The sequence below is a fragment of the Mobula hypostoma genome, chromosome 6, assembly GCF_963921235.1.
Source record: "Mobula hypostoma chromosome 6, sMobHyp1.1, whole genome shotgun sequence".
Classification (NCBI taxonomy): Eukaryota; Metazoa; Chordata; class Chondrichthyes; order Myliobatiformes; family Myliobatidae; genus Mobula; species Mobula hypostoma.
In genome coordinates, this window is record NC_086102.1 from 162383262 (window position 1) to 162408216 (window position 24955).

Below are 24955 nucleotides of genomic sequence, written 5' to 3' on the forward strand. Positions count from 1 at the left end.
GGGAAAATGCAACGTTATCAATCTTGGTTGGTGGTTTGATGTTTTTCTTTGAATAGGTTCCATGGTTTTCTTTGTTTTGTGGCTGTCTGTAGAAATACAAATCTCAGGGCTGTATGATGCATACATTGTTTGATAATTAATGTACTTTGGATCTTGAATTTTTGACATTGTTGAAATAGACATGATTCTGAGCTAGACTGTAAGGCAGATGATAAGAGGATTTTCCCCATCATGGAGGAATTTTAAATTAAGGAGCACAATTTTAAAACAATAGCTCAGCCATTTAAGGCAGAAGAGGAGGATTTTCTTCTGAGGGTCATTACCATTGGAATTCTTTACTCTTACACAATTATAGTGGTTGAATCAGGGACAATCTAGGTTGGACAATAAGTGACAGTCTGTTGTCTGTATCCCAAGAACAGCAGAGGAAAAATATATTCAAAGCCAATTTTTATTTAATTTTTAAGTACATCAAGGGCTACAAGGAACAAGCAGCAAAATGGAGCCAAAGCCAAGATCAATCAGATTTTAACCTTCTGAATGACGGAGAAGACTTGAGAAGCCACATGCCCTACTCCTGCTCTTTATACTTGTCAAGGTTAAGGGCAGTGTTATAGTATAGTACGATGTGAAGATGTAAAGTATTAATTTTAAAGCTAGCAATTAAAACAGATTCAAATTCATAATAATTTTACAAAAAGAAGTCTAAGAAGAATAAAAAAAATACTCTGCACCAATAAAACTGTATTTTGACACCACCAGCTAAAACTGAAAAGTCTAAAGTGGTAAAGTGAGAAACCCAGTGCATGAAAGTTAATAATTTTTACAAAACATTTGAAAATTATGTCAAGTAAGTAATTTGCATTAGCATCTATAGATTGCGGGGGGGGAAACCATGACCAATCCCTGGAAACTGAATTGAGTGGATGGTCCCACAGTAGATGCTTAGAGGATGAAGCCATTTGCAGTTCATTGGCTACAACACTATTGCCAATGACAATTCAGTAAAGCTCTTTTTCTGCCAGATGCAGCATTATTCAGTGGGGTGGGGCGGGGGGGTGATGAAGGGGTTGGTTGGTGAAGATTGAATTAGCATCTAATTCCAAAAAATGGGCTCATTCTAAAATTTTGATTGCAAAGTAATAGACAATGATTTGAAACTTAACTACATAGAATTGATATTTTACTTCATTCTTATGGTAATCAAAGTCCATAGTACCTCTACCAAATTTAAGCTTGTCATACCAAAAGATGCTTCAGTTATGGTAATGAAGAATTGACATGCAGTGACCATGTGACAGGAATAGACACCACATACTCTAACTACTCCCAGTACTTCTTAAAAGAACACAACTTCAACTGAGCTACACATACCATTTGTCTCTACCTAAAAGGAATGTGGACTACCAGACTATAAAACAATAATTCCAGTCACCCACACAAGAAATACAGGAGTGCATACTTGGACCTTCCAAACAGTATCATTAATGAAAGATCCAGACATGGTATATATTTTTTAAATTTACTTTGTTCTTTAGATAAAACTGCACTATTTCATCAAGCAATAACTGCTACAGCAAATAAATTTTAGTAATTGTTTGAGAATTATTTACCTGTCCCAAGGAACAGAGGTTTCAAATGATTCTCCTATGATGTAATAGTCCATGCCCAAGTCCTAAAGAATGTACAAAACTATGTTAGATATAAGGATCCTTTTACAGTTCTTTCTAAGCAGTAACTATAAAATATCAGTAAATATTTCCCCACAGAAAATACTGTGATCTTATGGAACTTATTTCCCCATAATTGCTCCAGTGGTGATGTAACAGTGATAGTGACAAAACTAAATAAATACTCCAAGACTGGCATGGCACAGCAACGACTGCTCACAGCTTGATAACAGCAAATAGAATCCATCAAGGTCCATGGGGACTACATTTATGGTCATCATCTGCTGCTCAAGGAATCTTGATTTGGAATTATTGAGGTGGATTCTTAGTTCTGGGCATGCATCAGGGAGTGGAAAAGATAACCGGATATAGTTCCAAGAGATAGTCATTCAACCCCTTTAAAATATTTCAGAATTTGTCACTCAAGACACATGGGATTAGTACAGATAGGTACTTGATGGTCAGCATGAACAGGCTGCATGGCTCTTGAGGAGGTGTGACCACAAGAAAAACAGGTATGCAGAAAGTATCAGTAGAGGAGCTCACGCTTTCACTTCGGCAGCTATATGATTCTCATAGCCTGTGTGGATAGTTGCAGAGACAGGTTGAATAATCACAGAACAGCAGTAAAGGAGTCATGCAAGTTAAGAAGGTGAAAAGCAATAGAGTTCTCATGCTGTTCTCTGCAGCCAAAAATGTGCCTGTATGGTGTCTTAGTAAAAACAACTTGGTAAAAAACAACTTAGTAAAAACAATATTAACCACAACACCGATAAATTGTGAAAAGCCTGACACACATGACAATCAGCATTGAGTAAATATGTTCAGAATTGAACAGCTGGCCCTACAATGGATATGCAAGAAATGGATTTCAATTCATGCAACAACTGCATGAGTGCTGACAGAAAAGGAACTATTCTCTTGACATGGGCTGCACTTGAATCCAGCTCAGACCAGTACATCAACAAATCATAATTACTGCTGTAAGTAAACCTTCAACAGTTGAAAGGACAAAATGACTGCAGAACAATTAAACTGATAATAACAACAACCAAGAATCTGTGAGGAAGAGACAGTGCATTCAGACTTAAGAGTACGTACATCCGATAGAGTCAGAACTAGAAAGAAAGTGGTACAAAGCAAAACTGAAGGCTCTATCTGAATGCACAGAGCATTTGTAACAGGCTAGACTAGCTGCTAGAGGAGTCAGTAGCACAAATAGAAATAAATGGATACGATTCAAAAGCCTTAGTCATGAACGGATTAAAATGTGACCAAAAATGGAAATTAAGTATTTCAGGATACCTTGAGAAGAGACAGGCAAAATGGAGGCAAAGCTGTCCTAACATTAAAGAATGGGGCAAAACTAAAAAGACGATACAGCACAGTCACCTCTGGGTACAACTAAGAAAACACAGGTTGGAATTGTATTTGACCCACAAACCATGATGATAATGTAAGGATATTATATGAATGAAATCAGGATCCGAAACTTAATTAAGGTACGAAGGCATGAGCTAGCAATGAAGCTATATTAAAAGGTACAATAAGCAATGAATAGCAAGCATTAAATAAATATGGTTCAAACATAATACTTATGGCCTTAAGCAAAAAGCCTGACAAGAAAAGTCACCCTGCATGGCTTGAGGTGTTAAAGAGAGTCCAAGTCTTCTCAAATTTAATAAAGTTGCACAAAAAAAGCGCACTCAGCCTGAGGGGAAGAAAACAATTCAGTAAAGAAGATCAGGAAAGATCAAGTAAAATACAAATGAAAAGCAAAAGTAATTGGAAGAATTTCTTGAGGCCCTCTGTTGGTCACGGTCGATCATGGATGTTGCGTCCTAGCTGTTTACATGATACGCAAGCTAGGGCAGTACAATATGGAGAGCAAGCTGTTGCCCATGTAGTAGGCTCCCCCTCTCCACGCATCCGATGAATCCAAAGGAATGGCAGAGACCAATATAGCTTGGCACCAGCAGCATCACAGGAATTGCCAGTCAGCGTTGAACTCAATGTAGGACTGCATTAGGGATTCCAGTTCTGGATTTTTCCTTAGGTTTACTTCCAAAACTTTCCCATGAATGGGTATAGCCACAAGGCAGCAGAGGTTTGAGATCAGAAGCATGAGAGAGGAGTTGGCCAAAGTCAATTGGAGGGGGACAGTAGCAGAGCAACAATGGCTAGGTTTCTGGTGGCAATTTGGAAGGCGCAGCTTAGATAAATCCCAAAGGCAAAGAACTATTCTAAAGAGTGGATGAGGCAACCATGGCTGACAAGGGAAATCAAAGACAGCATAAAAGGAAAAGGGAGGGGTACATAAGATAGCAAAAAATTAGTGGGAAGTTAGATGATTGGGAAACTTTTAAAAGCCAACCGAAGGTAACTAAAAAAGTCATAAGGGAGAGAAAATATGAAGATAAGCTAGCCAATAATATCAAAGAGGACACCAAAAGATTTTTCAGATCTATAGAGATAGCTGAAGAGATTGAGGAGGAATTGGTAATGATCTTTCAAGAATCACTAGATTCTAGAATGGTTCTGGGGGACAGGAAAATAGCAAAGGTCACTCCACTCTAAGAAGGGAGAGAGGCAGAAGAAAGGAAATGATAGGCCAGTTACCCTGACTTCAGAGGTTGAGAAAATGATAGAGTCCATTATTAAAGATGAAGTTTCCAGGTATTTTGGAGACATAACAAAACAAGCCAAAGTCATTATGGTTTCCTTAATGGGAAATCTTGCCTGACATAATCTGATGGAATTCTTTGAGGAAACAACAGGCAGGATAGAGAAAGGAGAGTCAGTACTTGGATTTTCAAAAAGCCTTTGACAAGGTGCCACATGAGGCTTCTTAACAAGATACATAGGAGCCTGTGGTATTACAGGAAAGATACTAACATGGATAGGGGATTGGCTGATTAGCAAAAGGTAAAAAGTGGGAATAAAGGGGCTTTTCTGGTTAGCTGTCGGTGATTAGTGGTGTTCTATAGGGGTCGGTACTGGAACTGCTTCTTTTCACATTATATGTCAATGATTTGGATGACAGGTCTGATGGCTTTGTGTCTAAGTTTGCGGAAGATATGAAGACAAGTTAAGGACCAGACAATGCTGAGGAAGCAGAGAGTCTGCAGAAGGACGAAGACAGATTGACAGAATAGGCAATTACGTGAGAGAAGGAATATAGTGTAGGGATGTGTATAGTCATGCACTTTGGTAAAAGGAATAAAGGCTTAGACTATTTTCTAAACAGGGAGAAAATCTGAAGATCAGAGGTGCCAAGGGACCTGGGAGTCCTTGTGCAAGGTTAACATGCAGTTGGAGTCGTTTATAAGGAAGGCAAGTGCTATGTTAGCTTTTATTTCAAAAGGACTAGAATATAAAAGAAAGGATGTAATGCTGAGGTTTTATAAAACATTGGTCAGATGGCAGTTGGAGCATTGTGAGCAGTTTTCGGCCACTATTTAAGAAATGATGTGCTGGCATTGGAGAGGGCTCTGAGGAGGTTGACAAGAATGATTCCAGAAATGACAGGGTGAACAAATGAGGAGCATTTGATGTCTCTGGGTTTGTACTCATTGGAGTTTAGAAGAATGAGGGGGAATCTCAAGCAAATTTATCAAATATTGAAAAGCCTAAACAGAGTGGATCTAGAGAGATGTTCCCTCTGGTGGACGAGTCTTTGACCAGAGGACACAGCCTCAGAATAGAGGAATGTGCATTTAGAACAGATATTAGAAGGAATTTCTTTAGCCAGAGGATGGTGCATCTGTGCAATTCATTGCCATGGAAAGCCGTGGAGGCCAAGTCATTGAGTATATCTAAAGCGGAAGGTGATATATTCTTGGTTAGTCAGGGTATGAAAGGTTACTGGGAGAAGGCAGGAAAATGGGGTTGAGAAGGATAATAAATCAGCCATGATGGAATGGCAGAGCAGACTAAATGGGTTGAGTGACCTAATTCTGTTCCTAATTCTTAGTTCCATATTTAGACCATATGATGTTGTGGCCATAACTAAGATGTGGTTGAAAGGGACGGAAATGTGTGCTTCATGTCCCAGGTTTTCAATGTTTTAAGAAAAAAAGGAGGAGGAGGAGTTGTGCCAGTAGTTAGGGACAATGTCAGAGCTGCACTCAGAAGGGTCATAATGGTAGGCTTGTCCACTGAGTCTATATGGGTACAAGTCAAAAACAGGATGGGTGCAATCACTCTGATGGGATTGTACTGTAGACACCAGGACATTGAGGAACAGATATGCAGGTAGATTAAGGAATGGTGTGAAAATATGGCTGTTGTTGTGGGGGGACTTCAGCTTTCCTAATGTAAACTGAATCTTCTTAGTACAAGTGGCTTAAATGGAGCATCATTTGTTAGTGCATCCAAGAGGGTTTCTTAAATCAATATGTAGATAGTCCAACAAGGGGAGAGACTGTACTGGACCTGATGTTGAGTAATGAGCCTTGTCAGGTGCCGGAACTTTCAGTGGGTGAGCAGTTAAGGAACAGTGACCACAATTCCTTAAGTTTTAACACAAATATAGATAAGGATAAGTATGGACCTTGCAGAAGAGTGTTAAACTGGAGCAGGGCAAATTTGAGAACACTAGGCAGGAACTAAAGAGAGTTAATTGGGAACAGCTGCTTTTGGGCATGCCAACATCTGACATACGATGGGTGTTTAAAGACCAACTACACTGGGTACAGGGACAGGTATGTTCCAGTCAGAGGGAAGGACAAGGTTGTCAAGGTACGAGAACCTTGGATGTCAAGAGAGGTGATAAATTTATTCAAGAAGAAAAAGGAAAAGTATACAAGGCTTAGGAAGCTAGAACAAACAGGGCCTTTGAGGATTATAAAGAAGCCAGAAAAGAACTCAAGAAGGGAATTAGGAAAGCCAGGAGGGGCCATGAAAAGTCTTTGGCAAGCAGAATTAAAGTAAATCCCAAGGCATTTTATACATACCTGTACATCAAGAACAAGAGGATAACGAAGGAGAGGGTAGGACTACTCAAGGATAAAGGTATGGGAAGGAGAACAGTTGTTTGGATGCAGAGAATGTGCATGAGATCCTTAATGAGTACTTTACATCAGTACTTACCAAGAAGGATGTAGATAGGGAAATCAGTGCCATGAGTATTAACATGCTAGGGCATTTCAAAATAAAGGAGGAGGTAGTGTTGGGTCTGTTACAGAGCATCAAGGTGGATAAGTCCCCAGGGCCTGATAGGATATACCCCAAGTTTTTGAGAGAGGCAAATAAAGATATTGCTAGGGCCTTCACAAACATCTTTGTCCTCTCCAGCCAAAGGAGAGGTCCTGGAGGACTGACAATTAGCTAATGTTGTTCCATTATTCAAGAAGGGATCCTGGGATAATCCTGGAAACTATAGACTGGTGAGTCTCACATGAGTGGTAGAGAAGTTACTGTAGAGACTTCTCAGGGATAGAATTTATGAGCATTTGGAAAATCATCACCTAATTAGGGAGAGTCAGTATTGCTCTGTATGGGGCAAGACGTGTCCTAACTCAATTGAGTTTTTTAACGAGGTGACAAGAGTCATTGATGAAGGTAGAGCTGTGATGTTGTCTACGTGGATTGCAGTAAGGCTTTTGACAAAATCCCTAATAGGAGGCTCATCCAGAGGATTAAGATGCATGAAATCAATGGTAAATTGGCCATTTGGGTTCAGAACTGGCTTGCCCATAGAAGAGAGGGTGGTGGTCAAAGGGACTTATTCTAGCAGGATGTCTGTGGTTCATGGTGCACCACAGTTACTTGTACTGAAAATTTTCAAGTATATTGCCAGGACGGGAAGACTTAAGTTATAAGGAAAGACTGAATAGGTTAGGACTTTATTCCTTGGAACGTAGAAGACTGAGAGTAGATTTGATAGAGTTGACAAAATTAAGCAGGATATACATAAGGTTAGTACAAGGAGGCTTTTTCTATTGAAGTTGAGTGGGACTACAACTAGATATCATGGATTAAGGGTGAAAAGTGAAAAATTTAAAGGGAACATGAGGGGAAATTTCTGCACAGAGGACCGTGAGAGTATGGAACAAGCTGCCAGCATGATTAGTGCATGCGAGCTTGATTTCAACTTTGAAGAGAAGTTTGGGTAGGTACGTGAATGGTAGGGGTGTAGGAGGCTATGGTCCTAGTGCAATTCGAAAGGAGTAGCAGTTTAAATAGTTTGGCATGGACTAGATGGGCCGAACTTGTTTCTGTGCTGTACATTTCTACGATTCTATGACCGCTGCTGTTTGTGATGTATATAATTAACCTGGGTGAAAATGTGGATGGATGGGTTAGTAAGTTTGCAGATAATATGAAGATTGGTGGTGTTGTGGATAGTGTAGATGACTGGCAAAAAATACAGCAAAATATAGCTCAATTGCAGATAAGGTCAGAGATATGGCAGATGGAGTTTAACCCGTCAAAATTGAAGAGTAAGGAGACAGTACACTGTTGAGGGCAAGATCCAGTGAGCACATGGATCTTTGGGTCCCAGTTCATAGTGAAAGTAGCTACACAGGTTGATAAGGTGGTTAAGAGGAATATGGCATGCTTGCATTTATGTGGAGGCAATGAGTTGAAAAATCAGGAATTTACTTTGGGGCTGCAGTTAGGCCACTTCTGGAGTACTGTATACAGTCCTGGTCTTCCCATTATAGGAAAGATGTCAAGCCTTTGGAGAGCGTGCAGAAGAGGTTTACCAAGATGCTGATGGGATTAGAGGGCATATGCTATAACCATTTGGAAAAACTTGGGTTGTTTTCACCGGAGCAACAGAGGTTGAGGGAAGAACTGGTAAAGGTTGATAAGACTAAGAGAGGCAATATCTTTTATACCTTTTACCCAGGGCTGAAATGTCTAATATCAGAGGGCATGCATTTAAGGTGAGGGGGGGGGTTAATTTTAAAGGAGATGTGAAGGGCAAGTTTTTTTTTACATGGAGATTGTTGAGTGTCTGGAATGCGTTGCATGGGGTGGAGGTAGAGGCAGATACATCAGGGACTTTAAAGAGATGTTTAGATAGGCAAATTTGAGGAAAATGGAGGGCAGAAGAGATTGGTTAGCCATTTGATTACTATTTTAATCGTTTCAGAACAGTACTGTGGGCTGAACAGATCGTTCATATGCTGTACTGTTCTATGTAAATAATTTGTATTTGTTAGGAAGACATAAAACTTGCTGAAAATACTGGAGAACTACTGATCTGCAGTAAATGGTAAGGTCAGAAAAATTGGGATTCATCAAAAAAAATAATGAAGCTGAAAGTCATAAAGGGCGTTAAAAGTGGCAGCTATAAAGGTCGTGCGTCCATTGGTTATCTTTCAAAATTAAGACTACAGAACGGCTCCAAAAGAATATTAGGTAGGAATTGTAACCACACTGTTTCAAGCAGGAGGATAAGAGAGAAAACAAGGAACATTTGACCACTGCATGACATGAGTAAGAAAGAAAATTACAGAGTGGTAAGGGCATTCAGAAAATAATTGGATTGGGAAAATCAACATGTATTTAATTGAAAGAAATCATTTTTGACAGAATTGCAAGGTTCAATAGCAGACCTATGAAGATATTATTGGAAATGTCTATGAGTGATTAATGGAAACTCCAGAATTCGCTGCCAGTTCTGCAGTTCCTACATAGTAAAACTCCAAGTTGTGTTAACATACCCGAATGTATGCAATCACAAATGTTAGCATATAGCCCCGCTGTCCATTATCTTCTCCAGCTGCCAGGCCTCTGAAATTAAAAACATTCATCTAACTAAAGACAAGGCAACAGTTTACAATTTTTATTCGTTGATTTATTGAGCATTAATTCAACACTTTGTTTTTCAACACATTCTTAAGTCTCTGTAGCTTGGTCATCAACCTGAAATGGTAACTATTTCTCACCCTCCGCCAATGCAATCTGATTTCTTAAAAATGAGCATCAGCTGATGCAAAACAATAGGAATGGATAGATCATTTGGAATTACAAGAAATGCTGAACAAAGTAAGGATTTTCTTCTTTTGCACTTATCAACATACACACAATATTTTTATGAGATTAATATTTTTATGAGATGTAACAAACTGAATTCATCCCATTGTCCATCCAGGCTCCCTGGTCCAGATACAGAGGAATAATCTAGCTGACTAAACTCAACAGCAATCCAGCAAGGCATTGCAAGGTTACAGTCAGAAGAACCTCAGGTGACCTACTCTAAGACCCCACTGTCAGAATATCCTAACAGCCTTTAACAAAGTCAGGAATCAAGATTTATCTTCTAGAGTCATAGAAAAGTACAGCACAGAAACAGGCCCTTCAGCTCATCTAGTCCATGCTGAAACCATTTAAACAAGTCTGGTCAAAGCTGTCAATGGTTAGAAAAAGTGTAAAACATTTTACACCCGATTTCCAGATTCATACAAATTTCTGTAAATAATTAGAGGAACTAAACCACCATGAAAATAGATCAGAGCCATCTACAAATTATTTAGCACATGGAGACCAGAGATGGAAAAGAACCAGCTGTCAATGCTCAGTAAAAGCACCAACTTCTGACTTTCAACATGTGGGCTTCCAACAGTCTTGGCATTACTTAACTGGAATGGCTGATTGCAGTAGAGTCCACAGCCCCATTAACAACTATTCTGTCGAAATCATCTTCATTTGGAAAGAAAAGGTTTAGCAGGTTATGGGGCAAACACTGGCTTGGGACTAGCTTGGATGGGCATCTGGTCAGGATGGACCAATTGGGCTGAAGGGCCTGTGACTGTGCTGTAGGAATATGACACCAATTGCCAATCAATTTATAGTTTATACTTGGTAAATAATCTCACCAATGGCATAGCAAATATTAAATTACATAACTTAAGATGGGAAATGATACAACCAAGTAATTAACGATACCTATGAATAGCCAAAATCCTTTTCTCCATCACTGGTTTACATGCTACATCATAAATTTTTGTTACAGAACCTTGTAGTTCCGTTACATTATATTAGACATTTCTGTTCACTGTTAATTTGTGTTTTTTTTTCATTCACTAAAGTTAGCAGTTTGCTTTGCAACAATCTGAAAGCTAACTGGAACAAAGAAAATCAAGTTTCAAACAGCACTGTCCTGAGATTTTGGAGCCTTACCCAACTTTAGCAGCAATATCGTAAACATGCTTTTCTTGTTGAAGAACCTTTTCTCTGTTACCTTCAAAAAGTAGGGTTGCTACACATAATTCATTGGGATCAAAACCCTTGAACTGTGGAGATAAAAAAAAAGAACCAGCATTTTCAAATAGAATTTTAAAAAGTAAGATAGATTATATATAAAAATTAATGATAAATGAATTAATTTTCAAATACACACCAGACTTTAATTGTAAACTCATGCAAGGAATTCATTTGAAAACAAATCTGTCAAACACAAAGTAAGGATAGGCAGTGACTAGGATGAGACCACACACTCCAAGTAGTGGTGAGTTATAAGATATAAATTAGAACTTTTTGTGACCTCACTCAAGCCTTTGAGATCAACTGGGAATGATGGCATACAAACCAGAAAACTAACCAATAGATCGACATCAAAACAAATCTAAGTAAAGACTAATGTCAAACAAAGCTACATGAAGCGTTCTCACAATGAAGTTGTACGCTACTCCACTGAAGCCACTGTTTTTTTTAAATATCTAAGGAAATAACTAAACAATAGTTGGCTGTCAGTGTTCTCTTTCTGACGATGCTAAACTTCAGAAAATGTCAATTCTACTAACTACTTCGTATTGCAGTGGCACCAACCAATATATTTTTTTAGCTGCAAATACAACCAAATACAGAAATAGACCAATGAGAATCTAGTAAAGCATTTTTGAAAACAAAACAAAATAAAAATACTGAATGAAAGCTATCCCAAGACTCCAAATTTTTTTCCAAGTCATCCAGAATCAGAATCAAGTTCATTATCACCGACATGTGTCATGAAATTTGTTAACTTTGTTATCCTTTGACTATGTAATCAGACTTTTCAAAAATGTTGTCTGGAGAGGGCTGTTACAAGGGGAGACTGGAAAGGCTGGGTTTATTCTTCGTAGAACATAGAAGACCAAGAAAAAACCTTACAGAAGTTTATAAATGGATAGATAGTCAGTATATTTTTCCCACCAGAGGGCAAGGGAGAAATTTTAAGGAGAGCTGAGGTTTTTTCCATTCAGAGGGTAGTAGTTATCCAGAACGAACTGCCAAGGATGGTAATCGACAATTATATTTAAAAAGGAGCTTGTCAGGTACATAGACAAGAAAGGCATCCAGGAACATGAGCCTAATGCAGGCAAATTGGATTGGTGTGGATAAGCAGCATGATTGGTATAAACGAGTTAGGCTGAAGGAGGCATTTTTAGATTAGATTAGATTCAACTTTATTGTCATTGTGCCAAGTACAGATACAAAGCCAATGAAATGCATTTAGCATCTGACCAGAACTGCAAAGAATAGTGTTATTTACAAAATAACTGCAAATAAAAAAAGTGCTATAGCACACAAATATAAAAGTACTGAGACAGTACAATACGGATGCAATACTGCTTAGCACCATGATGACAGGTTCAGCAATGTCACAGCCTCAGGGAAGAAGCTGTTCCTGTGCATGCTGGTGCGGGAGCAGAGGCTCCTGTAGCACCTACCGGATGGGAGGAGAGCAAAAAGTCCATGGTTAGGGTGAGATGCATCCCTGATAATGCTTTTTGCCCTGCCCACACAGCGTTTATGGTAGATGTTCTCAATGGTGGTTCTCTCAATGTTCTCTTTTGTGTTTTGTGATTCTATTACACAACATAAAAGTGCAGGATAAACACAAAGAATACAATATAACTACAACATTCAAGATATTGGTCTATTTTGTTTTGCCAGCTGAAGCTAAGGCTGTATTATGTATCCTGACAGATCTGCTCACAATCATCCAAACAGTCGTCATCATTAGGCCAAAGAGTCCCAACCTTGTGCTCAGAACAATCAAAACTATTACATACTGTCACCGACAAAATTTCTCTCCACAACCCTTAATCCAAGCTACTATTTAGTTCTCTTTCCATCCTGCAGACGGCCTTTCACCATCCAAAATCTTTTCTCTTGCATTACGAAAACACAAAGTACCAACCAAAAATAGGCCAGAGCTAAATAAGTGTTTGGTCTCGGCCCGAAACGTCGACTGTACCTCTTCCTAGAGATGCTGCCTGGTCTGCTGCGTTCACCAGCAACTTTGATGTGTGTTGCTTGAATTTCCAGCATCTGCAGATTTCCTCGTGATTCAGTAACTTTAGATGGTTTGCCAAGCTAACAAATTTTCAGTTTAAACTGAATCATCTTCTATCCCAAGAAGATGGCCATTTGTCAGAAAAAAAACTTCGTCAAACTTTGCACTAATAAAGAGGGAGATTATTTTCTCATTTACTCTGGTGGAACAGGCTGCAAATAATGGAGTCCATTGAGCAGTAGGGAACCACTGATATGATTCAGGATTTCCACGTTAAACTGCACTGCCATCAGTTTTACAGAAAAAATGATGATCAACACCAGTTTCACCATCACACTATTCAAACCCTGGTCAGTCACACAAGTCACCAGGGGTTTTGACGCAAGAATATAGCTAACGACTGACTTAAATCATGCTGATTAACTGGACTGATAAAACCAAACATTTGTCATCATGGCTATCCCTTGAGGTTGAGAATGAGGGCCTTTGTTCTGTTGATCTACTTATGGGCTCTCAAGTGGCTTATGAGTCCAATTTTGGCTTTGAAAGTTCTTCAGCATTCAGGACAGGTAGTTCCAGATGGCAGATCAGGCTTTCGTTGTTGCTGCCTCTCTTTTCATATTCTTTTCTTTTCTTCTAATTCTGCACATCTGTTGGCTTCGAACGTTGCTGCTCCTTCTCGGATGATGGCTTGCCAGAGTTTCCTTTCCTTGACATTGGTTTCCCAATTGTTGATGTCGATGTTACATTTCTTCATGTTGGCTTTTAAGGAGCCTTTGAATCTCTTCTGTTGTCTGCCTCTCTTACGTTTGCCTTCTTTAAGCTGGGAGTAGATTTGTTTCGGCAGACATTCGTCTTTCATCCGAACAACATAACCGCTCCATCTTAGTTGGTTCTTGATGACGTAGGCTTCAATGCTTGTTGATTTTGCTTCATTTAGCACACTGACGTTGGTTCTTCGATCTTCCCAGCTGATATTTAAGATGTTTCGAAGACAGCATTGATGGAACTTTTCAAGTGCCTTCAGATGTCATGGGTATGTTGTCCAGGTTTCTGATGCATACAGGAGCGTTGGGATTACCACTGCTTTGTACACAAACATTTTGGTGTCTGTTCTGATGTCACGATCATGAAAGACTCTTGTTTGGAGACGTCCAAAAGCTGTTCCAGTGTATTTAAGACGATGTTGGATCTCGTCATTAACGTCGACATTGGAGGAGAGGTGACTTCCAAGATACGGAAAGTGGTCCACGTTTTCCAGGGTTATTTCGTCAAGTTGAATTGATGGTTCTACCAATTTGTCTCAATTGGTGACAGTTGATAGATAATCTGAGTCTTCTTGGAATTGATGGTAAGTCCAAGTTTCGTGTATGCACGGTTGAAGGCACTCAGAATCTGTTGTAGGTGGTTTTCTGAAAGAGCTGCAACACTGTTGTCATCTGCATATTGAAACTCGATGAGGGAACTTGTGGATGTCTTCGTTGTGGACTTGAGACTAGCATGATTGAAAAGTCTGCCATCTGTTCTGTAGACAGTTTCGATTCCTAGGTGTAGATCGTCCTTAATAATGTGGATGATAGTCGCAATGAAGATGGTGAACAAAGTTGGGGCAATCACGCATCCCTGTTTTACTCCTGATCTAACTTGAAAAGACTCACAGTTACTGTTGCTGACCATGACTGTGGCAAGCATGCCATCATGGAGGAGTCTCAGCCTTGCATTCCTGATAGCGTTTCCTTTTGGTAGCCGATTGTTGGTCATTTTGTAAGGTAATGAAAGCTTTTCACTTTTCGTCGATGAGTTGTTGGAGTAGTTTGTCGTTATCATCGAACCAATCCTGATGTTTTATCGTCTTGAACCCAATTGTTTCTTTGCAAGAGGTGATGATAGCGTTCTTCAATTGATTCCAATGGTGGGATTTGTTGAGGCAGTTGGTCTTGAAGATTTTGTTGGAACTTCCGTACATGGCTGATGTCTTGAAGGATGTCAACATTAAATTTCTTAATAGTGTTCTGATTTTGGTGTTTCCTTTTGGGCCAAATTTTCATTCTCATGGTGGACGAGATGAGACAATTGTCTGTCCAGCACTCATCAGCACCAGTAACAGCTCTTGTTATCAGTACATCTTGTTGGTCCCGAGATCGTACGATGATGTAGTCGATGAGTTGCCAGTGTTTGGAGCGTGGATGCTGCCAGGAGACTTTGTGCCTGTTTTTCTGGCAAATAGCGTGTTTGTAATCACCAGGTTATGTTCAGCACATTTGGTGAGGAGGAGTGTTCCACTAGCGTTGACCTTGCCAACTCCTTCCTTGCTTATTATTCCAGTCCAGAGCCTATGATCTTTCCTGACTCTGGCACTGAAGTCTCCCAAGAGAATGATCTTGACGTTGTGGGAACAGAGGAAAGGATGTGGTCAAGTTGGGTGTAGTAGTTCATCTTTACTTCATCTTCAGCATCCAGAGTTGGAGCATAGGCGCTGATGACGGTGGCATGTTGGTTCTTGACAAGTTGGATTCGCGGAGTCATGAGACGTTCGTTGATTCCCAGTGGTTGCTCTGTCAGCTTCTGAAGTAGGCTGTTTCAGATGGGAAAACCTACTCCATGGATCCTCGGTTGTTGAAGATCAAGTCCTTTCCAGAAAAAGGTGTATTGACCTTGCTCTTCCTTTAGTTGCCCTTCTCCAGCTCTGCGGGTCTCACTCAGAGCAACAATGTCAAAGTTGAATTTTTGGAGTTCCCGGGCAACAAAGGCAGTTCTCCTCTCTGGTCGGTCTGAGTTTGGGTTATCCATCAGAGTTCATATATTCCAGGTTCCAAATTTCATAGTTCACTTCTCGATGTTTTTCGACCACATGATGGTGATCCCTCTGGATGCGGCTTTCCAGACAGGATGGGGTGAAGCAGACTGTTTTTAGGGCACCTTTTCTAGCCCCTTCCCAGTTCAGGGTGAGCAGAGTGGATCCTAAATAGGGCTGCTCAGATGTGACTACTGCTGCCAAACAACTTTCCTGCTTCTGTCCAAAAGTTGAGCGACTGAATCAAGTATTCACTACTTTCGTGCCGGTTCTTGACTAGGAGTTTCCAGCCATCACATTGCCTGTTCCCGTCGCCCTCCCCCGATCGCAGAAAGACTTGAAGTGGCCCACAGAGCGAAGACGCCTGTGCGTATATTTGTTTAACGTGTACTTGATGTTGCACTCCGAGAAGCACACGATACTTCACAAATCAACCAACTGATTCCAATGGCATGGAAACCATGACGATTGGAGCTGATGGATTTGTTGCAGCCTTCATCCACCTTCCAAACATTACTGCTGTGTTAACTGTGCACAATACTCAGGAAGCCAAATTTGATCTTGTAAGACAATGAAGGCTGTAACAGCCATCCCACCTCTCTCAGAACTTCCGGGAGTCTCCCGCATATTAATAGTGGCTCCCTGATGCCCGCAAATTATATACAATATCACGGAAATCAATTTTTTTGAGAGTGAGCGAGAGAAAAGCAAGAGAGAGCGCAAGAGCGACCACGAGAGAAAGCAAGAGAGAAAGCAAGAGAGAGCGCGCGAGCGAGAGCGAAGGCAAGCGAGTGCGCGAGCGAGAGTGAGCGAGCGAGAAAGCGAGAGAGAGCGAGCGAGAGCGAAAGCAAGAGAGGGAGAGAGAGCAAGCGAGAGAGAAAGCAAGCGAGAGCGCTTGAGAGCGCCATTGCAGTGTTCCAAAAACAAATAAAACGTACGTCACCCCAGACTACACTAAAGTGTACCCCTGCCTAATAGGGGTCAAAATAACGACAGTGTTGCTCGCTGCACTGTTTGCAACGATCACTTTATTGCCCATGGTGGGTTAAGACTGTAAAAGACATGTTGAGGTGAGTTTACAGGTGTCATTCGTTCATTAGCATAGTTATCATTTAAACTAGCTGGCCAGCTGCTAAGGAGCTACCCAATTGCAGACATCCCACCTCTCCCGGAAGTCTCCCGCAAACTGATAGTGCTACCTCCCTGAAATGAGTTTTTGCAGGGTGGGATGTCTGCTATAAGGGTCAGCCACACAGATCAGTAATGGGTGCTTCAAGGCAGCACAGCCTGAAGTGACCATCAAGCAATGACCCACACTGACACAATCTCTTTTTTCATGTTGTATCTCCACCTCCTCTCTTCAATTCTCCTGCCACCCACCCTAACTAGAAGCAACTTTACAGTAGTCAATTTATGGTCTGATCAGCAATTCTTTGGCATACAGGAGGAAACCTGACTCCTCCCTGGGGGAAGCCCATGTGGTCACAGGACAATGTGCAAAGTCCACTCAGACAGCACTGGAGGTCAGGATTGAACATGGATTTCTAGAACTGTAAAGCAGCAGCACAATCCACTGTGCCATTCTTTTTATATCACGGAAAATAAACATTCTAATGCTCAACAGTACTAAAATGCAAGGCCAATGCTTCTTCTGGTAGCAAACAGTTACAGGTTTGGGAACAAAATACATGTACTATAACAGATGTCATTTCATAGATCAGTAGTCCCCAACCTCCGGGCCGCGGACCGATACATTGCCGTGCAGAATGCAGGGGTGCAGCGGTAGTCAGAATGCATCCAGTATATCTTTAAGAAAAAAGTCAAAATCAACAAGCTAGCTAATTAGGTGCCGCCCGGATGTCGGTGTAAATGTCGGCCCAGATCCGCCTCTGATCTGGGCAGCACCAAATTAATTAGCTTGTTTATTTCGGCTTTTTTCTTAAAAGATGTGCTGGGTGCGTTCCGACTACCACTGCACCACTGCATTCTTCGCAACAACGTATCGGTCCGCGGCCCGGAGGTTGGGGACCACTGTCATAGGTGGCTGCGATGCTTCACTCCTGAATGAGCTCAACTCATTTTTATGTACATTTAAAGGCAGATTAACACTATGACTGTGCAAATCTCCACTATCTGGTGACCCTGCCATATCTGTCTCAGAAGCTGATGTCAGAACATCCTTTAATAGGGTGAACCCTCGCAAGAGTCAGACCCGAAGGTGTACCTGGCAGAGTACTGAAAATTTGTTCCAATCAATCGGCTCAAGAGCTCAAGCACATCAACTTCTCAACGCTGTAGTCAGAGGTTCCCACCTGCTTCAAAAGGGCATCATATTGGTGCCCAAGAGCAGAGTAATCTGCCTCAACCACTATCGCCTGGTAGCACTCGCACCTTCTGTAATGAAGTGCTTTGAGAAGCTGGTCATTGCTAGAATTAATTCTTGCCTGAGCAAGGACCTAGACCCATTGCCTACTACCACAACAGGATACAATCTTATTGACTCTATACTCCCTGGAGCACCTGGACAACAGCAAAAACATAGGTCGGGGTGTTGTTTATCGATTACATCCTGGCATTCTATACCATCATCCCCTCAGTACTAATCTAAAAGCTTCAATACCTGGACTTCTGTACTTCCCTCTGCAGCTAGATTTAAAACTTCCTTACTGGGAAACCACAGTCAGTGTAGATCAGTAATACATCCCCTCCTCACTGACACACGCACACTTCAAGGATACCTGTTTAGTCCACTGCTCTATTCTGCTCTACAATCATGACTGTGTGGCTAAGCTTAGCTCGAACACCATATTCACTGATGATGCCAATTGCTGGCAGTATCTCAGATAGATTAGCTGGTTGAGTGGTGTTGCTGAACAACAAATTTCATGACTTATGTCAATGATAATAATCCAGTCTATAATTCATCATCAACGTAATTGTTAAATAGGAGATCACAGTGACATCAGTCTAAAAAGCTGAAAGGCAGTAAGTCTATTTACAGAAACTATCAGATATTTCACAACAAAACTTCTGGAAGGCCTTAAATTCCAATGAATACATAAACTAGAGTTGGAATTACAAAAAAAACCTTAAATAATTTAACACAACTCTCCATTATGGAAGAGGTAAAAGAATAAATGCATTCAACACTGCATTTTAAAGCCACGAGCAACTTGGCCTAAAATACGGGATTTTCAACATTTTAGATATTGGTTAACAAAGCCACAAACATGATTTGGGAAGCTGCACATTCACTTTTTAAATCTGACAACAAATTGGCTGTTATTTAGGAAACCTGGGGCATGTAGGACATCCAGGTAGATGTAGCCCTCTGGCGAAGAGGTTGGTCATGTCTATTCTGGGGCAACTCACTCTCCTTTGGGCCCCACTGGACACTAAGCTCTCACTAGTGGCTTCAGGTACCTGTTTGCATGTAACAGTGGCCACCCAGGTACACCACTTCGACAAGTGGGATAAACCAGGTGAGGGGAGCTAGTGGGCCTCCTACCTCAGTGAGATAGGGACATGCCTGTCCTAGCACGTGAAATCACTTCAGGTGAACTTGGCAGATGAAATTTACACTGATATCCAACAGCCAGAAAGGCGGTTCTGCAGTGTTTTGTGGAGTGGAAAGGGCGTGACAAGGCTCTGAAGAAGCCAAGGAATCCACTGAAACCAAGGAAGATCCCAGTTTGTGACAAGCCCTCATACCACTGGGTCCGACTTCCATGATCAAGAGAGTGGAACTGTCCCAGTGCAATGGCTCTTCCACTTTACAAACCCTTCCGCAAATTTTCCTATTATTGTTGGATATGAAGGACAATCAACATTTAAGAAAACCCTTAATTTTCTTGGAATAAGTTCAAATTTAAAATTTTCCACCAGTCAGAACTTCAGTGCATTATTTCAAAATATTTACCGAAGATCTTATACAAACTTGGTTTAACTAGAATTACTATCAAGTAACTTCAAAAAAGTAACAATTTTGATAGAAGCATTTCAATGATTTAATATTACATATTTATGTTCAAATTTAATCCGCATCACCATGATATTCACACCTTGTGTTATCCTTTTATCATTGTAGTGTTAAGAAAAACAAATTAACATACCTTGGTAATGTAGAATTTTTTCAGTCCATCCAAAAATGAAGTAAAAATGGAGGCCACTTGTGGTTTCAGTGCATGCCCTAGTTTGAAACAGAAATTGTGAAAGTTCTTTGGAAATACATTTCTTTGAATTTTAACATAACAAACCAATGGAAACTGACAATTTGACGAATCGCAATGTTTCTATAGACTGTGACAATCATACAATGTCAATGTTAAGGATAGTGTCTGATCATAAATCACAAGAACAAATGCAGCAATTATCATAAGTTTTATGAAGCACTACAAACTTACAAGCAAATCTGTCCTGCCACTTTCAATGAACTATGCACAAACAATCCCAGATCTCTCCTTTCTTGGAAGTTTTAGAATTCTACCTTCGACATCATGCTACCTCCTCCCATTCTTGCGTTCTAAATATTCTTCATATTTCTCAGCAATAAATTTCATCTGCCACCTATCACACATTCTCATAGTCTTCAATACCCTCTTGTCAGTTATTACCATCCTCCTCAGTTTGTTTCTGATTGAAGACTGAAGATTTGGAAATTGTGTCCTGAATATTCAAGTCAAAACCATTACTAAACACTTAGAAAGCAATGGTTCTAGTACCAACCCTGGGAATACCAAATCCCGCTTCCCTCCAGTCTGAAGAACCTTTCACTGCTATTCAGTTTCCTGTTACTTAGCAAGCTTTCTATTTAGTCTTTTTTATTCCATGATCTTCAATCTTGATTGAATCTCAAACATCATATGAAGTCCATTTATATAATATCAACTCCATTTCTCTCGTGTCCTGTTACATCGAAAAGAAAATCTGATAAGACTACCTTTAACAAATCTATGTTGACTTTCTAATCGATTTCATGCTTTCCTTCACTCAACCGTAGGTATTTTTTGGATTCCTTTTCACTTTACTACCAGACTTGTCTCACATGCCTCTCTCAAGACAGCACAATGGTACAGCTAGGACAGTCACTGCCTCACAGATGCCCATATTCAATCCTGACATTGGGTCCTGTCCACAGAATTGGCACATTACCCCAGGACCTCACAGGTTTCCTCTGGCCGCTCAGATTTCCTCCTCTATCTTGGTATGTTGATTGACCACTTTAAATTGCCTGTAGTGTGTAGGAGAGTTGTAGAATTTGGGAGAAACTGATGGTAATATCAGGAGAATAACAGTGCATATGGGTAGTTGATGGCTGGCATAGGCTGAAGGCCTTGTTTCCATGTTGTCTCCCTACAACTCTCATTTCTTTTTAGTTCCTTAACTTCATTGTAAGTCACTTTTACTCAACCCTACTTTTGGTCTCCCATGGAGCTGCTTTAACCTTCTTCCTAGAAGTAATGTACTGATCTGCACACGAAACTTGTCCATCGGAAAGGCTTCCCATTGTTCCATAATATTTTTGCATACAAAGCCATGGTTCCTATTTACTCATGCCGGGTCTGATATCATCCCAGTGAAACTGGTACATCTCCCTTTGGTCTGACTCATTCTCCAACCATTATCAGCAATGCTGCTGTTCCCACTTGCCTAGAAGCATACAGATAATAAAAACTGAAAAAAATAAGGCAAAAACTGCACCTTATGATTACTATCCTAATCATTATTTGGCAGGCTGATGCCCTCGTACAATTAATTGGATTCAGAGCTCTCTGCAATTTAAAATCTGGTCCTCTGTCCTTCTCATGTCTTCACTGTTTACTAGTTTAACATTCTAGTTTTATTTCTTTAAACTAGTAAGAAAATTCATGAGAAAAGTACATTAAAAAATTAAAACCCATCCCAATTATATAACTAGCTAGTTCAACACAGAGAGAAAAAAAAATCAGCATACATGTTTGTTAACAGTGTCATTGTCAAGTGCTTATATATGAATACACCAGTATACATGATAAAAAAACGAATCTTAAATTCAGTCAAGATTAAGGGTTGGATTCACTCAAAACCTTACAAGTCCTCAGCAAAAAAATAGTCCATGCCTGCACATGGCAAACAATGTTCAAGCATGTGCTGATAAGAGAATCAGCATCTCCAAATAGATAATATAACCAGCCACATAAAATAGTGCCTACATGAACAGTTTAGCTGCTACAGAGTGACTTCTCTCCTGACACCCCAAAGCTTCCACTAACTACAAAGCTCGAGTCAGAACTATAATGGAATATTCTGTTTGCTTAGAAAGGTGCAGTTCCAATAACACAAGCTTTGACAAAACAGTCTACTTGAAACATCCACTATCAGCACATCGTGGCTATAGTGTATACCATTACAAAATGCACTTAGTAAACTTGAGTAGCTCCATCTGTACTCACAACCTCGACCACAATGAGATGAGAAAGGCTTCAAGTGACCACGAACACCATTATCCGCACATTTCCCTTCAAGGAGCATACCATCCTAACTTAGAAATCTCTTCATCATTTCAGGTTGTAAATTCTCAACCCAATTGCGCTTTGGCAATATCTTCCCCAGAGAATCCCTGGGAACTCAGTAGGGTAACCCCTGCAGTTGCTGGCTAGGAGCACTTTAGAGTTGACAATGCTGTCATCTACCTGATGAACAGAGCCTACTCCCATTTGGATAAGCAGACAGCACCATTAGGATCATGCTTTTTGATTTCATTTCTGAAGTGCCTTCAATACCATACAGCCGTCATTACTGGGAAAAAGCTCCATTCAATGCAGGTATCCTGGATAATGGACTACTTGACTGGCAGACCACAGTTTATGTGGCTTCACAGCCCATGTGTCAGACATGCCTATAAGCAGCACTGGGGTCCCACAGGGGGCTGTATTGGCTCCCTTCCTGTTTACCCTGGACTTTAGATACAACACTGAGTCATGTCACCTACAAAATCCTCTGATGACTCAGCAATAGTTGAGTGTATAAAGGGAGGATGAGAAGATGAACATAGGGCTGGTGGAGGACTTTGTCAAATGGTGCAAGCTGAATCATCTGCAGCTCAACATCAGTAAGACAAAGGAGATGGTGATGGACTTTAGGAAGACTAAGCCTGCACTGCTCCCTGTTACTATTGATGGTGAGGATCTGGATGTAGTGAGGACCTACAAGTACCTGGGGGCGCACCTGGATGACAGGCTTGATTGGAGCACCAATACAGAGGCTGTGTACAAGAGGGATCAGAGTCACCTCTACTTCCTGAACAGACCGAAGTCCTTTGGAGTATGCAGGCCTCTCCTTCACATGTTCTACCAGTTTGTTGTCGCCAGTACAATCTTCTATGCAGTGGTATACTGGGGCAATGGCATCAACATGGGTGATGCCAACAAGCTCAATAAACCGATTAAATCCTCTATTAAAGGAGTCAAACTGGCCATCACTGGAGGGTGTGGTAGAACAAAGGACCCTCGGAAAATCCTGGGAATTCTGGACAATGTTTCTCATCGTCTGCATGCCACCTTGGCTGAAAACAGGAACACTTTTAGTAACAGACTAAAACTGTGCTGTTCCAAAGAGCGCTATATTAGGTCATTCTTACCCTCGGCCATTAGGCTCTATGAGTCAACCTACAGCCGGGAAGTGATGACACGTCCCCCTCCTGTTAGACTGTTTGAGGCAACTTATTTTTTCTTTCTTACTTCTCTTCTGATATTTATATATCTGTGTACATGTAATGCTACTGTGATACTGTAACTTCCTTTAGAATCAATAATATCTGTCCGTAGATCACCAATGAATGTTAGCCTTCCCAGCAACACACAGGATCCAGAAAAAAATTAACAAATAAGAAAATGCACTGCATAGATTCTCCCATTGGAGGTGGAATTCAAAGCTTATTTCGATTACTTTATTTTACTTTATTTATTTAGTGATACTGTGCGGAGCACGCCCTTCCAGTCATGCCGCACAACCCCCGGACAAACCCAATTGACCCTTACCTAATCATGGGACTACTTACCTACCTGGTACGTCTTTGGACTGTGGGAGGAAACTGGAGCACCCGGGGAAAACCCACACATTCCACAGAGAGGAGATACTGAATGCTTACTGAATGGCGCCAGAATTGAACTCCGAACACCAGAATGCCCCAGCTGTGATCACGTTGCATTAACTGCTACACTACCCAAGATCAGGATTCAAGCTCGACAAACATTTGAAAGATGCATGACATGCAAGTAAAGAATCCTGGAGCAGCAGAAAAGCTACCACGATTAAGAGCTCCTGCCTCATCCGGTCCATTTTTACACTTACAGGTGGACTACATTTCTTTACCAAAGTGTCAAGAATACTCAGAGGTACTAGTAATAGTAGACAAGTGTTATGGGGAAGCAGGTTCGTGGGTTTAGTAAGTGGGACAGAAGACAGTGATTATGGGTGAGCACATTTATGGTAAAACACTCAGCCAAACACTCATCTAAGCCACCCTAAATTGCAAAAACTATGATACTAAACATTCAGTAATACTTCAAACTCAACAGGTACTTTGTTAAGTCTCCCCAAATTACACAACGACAAAACTAAACATTCAACAAACAGGTACTTAGCTAAGTGTGCACATAGGCCCTTCTATATCTGAGGATATTGAGAATATCAGAGGATTCCACTCTGACAACTTGCTCAAAGGAAGAAGACTGTAGGAAGCTGATCGTCTGAGGCTTGGGCAAGGCATGGCATCAGTGGCGCAACGTCCCTTTGATCTATTGCATTATTTGATAAGATCACAGTTGGTTCTCATTGCAGCACCACCTTCTTGTGCTCACCCCACATTCCTTTGAATTTTCTCCTTTAAAAAAAAATCTATAAATGGCCTTCCTTGAATATATTCAACAACAACCTCCACAGTCCTCAACCAGAAAATATCAAAGGTTTATTATCCTTCTGCATGAAGAAATTTCATGTTCTTATCTGACTCATTTTGAGACTGTGTCAGTGGTTCTCAGCCAAGGGAAACATTATCTCTACAACTAATCTATCAAGCTCCTTTAAGAATTGTGTTAAGTTCAGTGAAATCACTTTTCATTCTACTAAACTTGAGGATGAAGGTCCAAGTCTGCTTAACTTCTTCTGCTACAACAAACACACACTCCCAGTAACCAAATTGGGTGACCCAAAACTACCTCCCTCTTTTTCCTTAATATCTGTTCTCTGTATCCTGCTCACATCCCATAATGCCAACAG

At 40.7% G+C, this 24955-nt stretch overlaps 1 protein-coding gene across 2 annotated transcripts in view; it reads right to left on the reverse strand.

Annotated features, from left to right (window-relative positions):
• Positions 1 to 24955, reverse strand: part of agps (alkylglycerone phosphate synthase) — a 184852-nt gene that overhangs the window by 30147 nt on the left and 129750 nt on the right. For both annotated transcript variants that reach the window (XM_063052099.1, XM_063052098.1), the window contains 4 exons: positions 19810 to 19886; positions 10806 to 10918; positions 9347 to 9416; positions 1614 to 1675 (listed from right to left, as the gene is read on the reverse strand). In XM_063052099.1, the coding sequence (XP_062908169.1) occupies positions 1614 to 1675; positions 9347 to 9416; positions 10806 to 10918; positions 19810 to 19886 (322 nt within the window). The remainder of the gene's footprint in view (positions 1 to 1613; positions 1676 to 9346; positions 9417 to 10805; positions 10919 to 19809; positions 19887 to 24955) is intronic.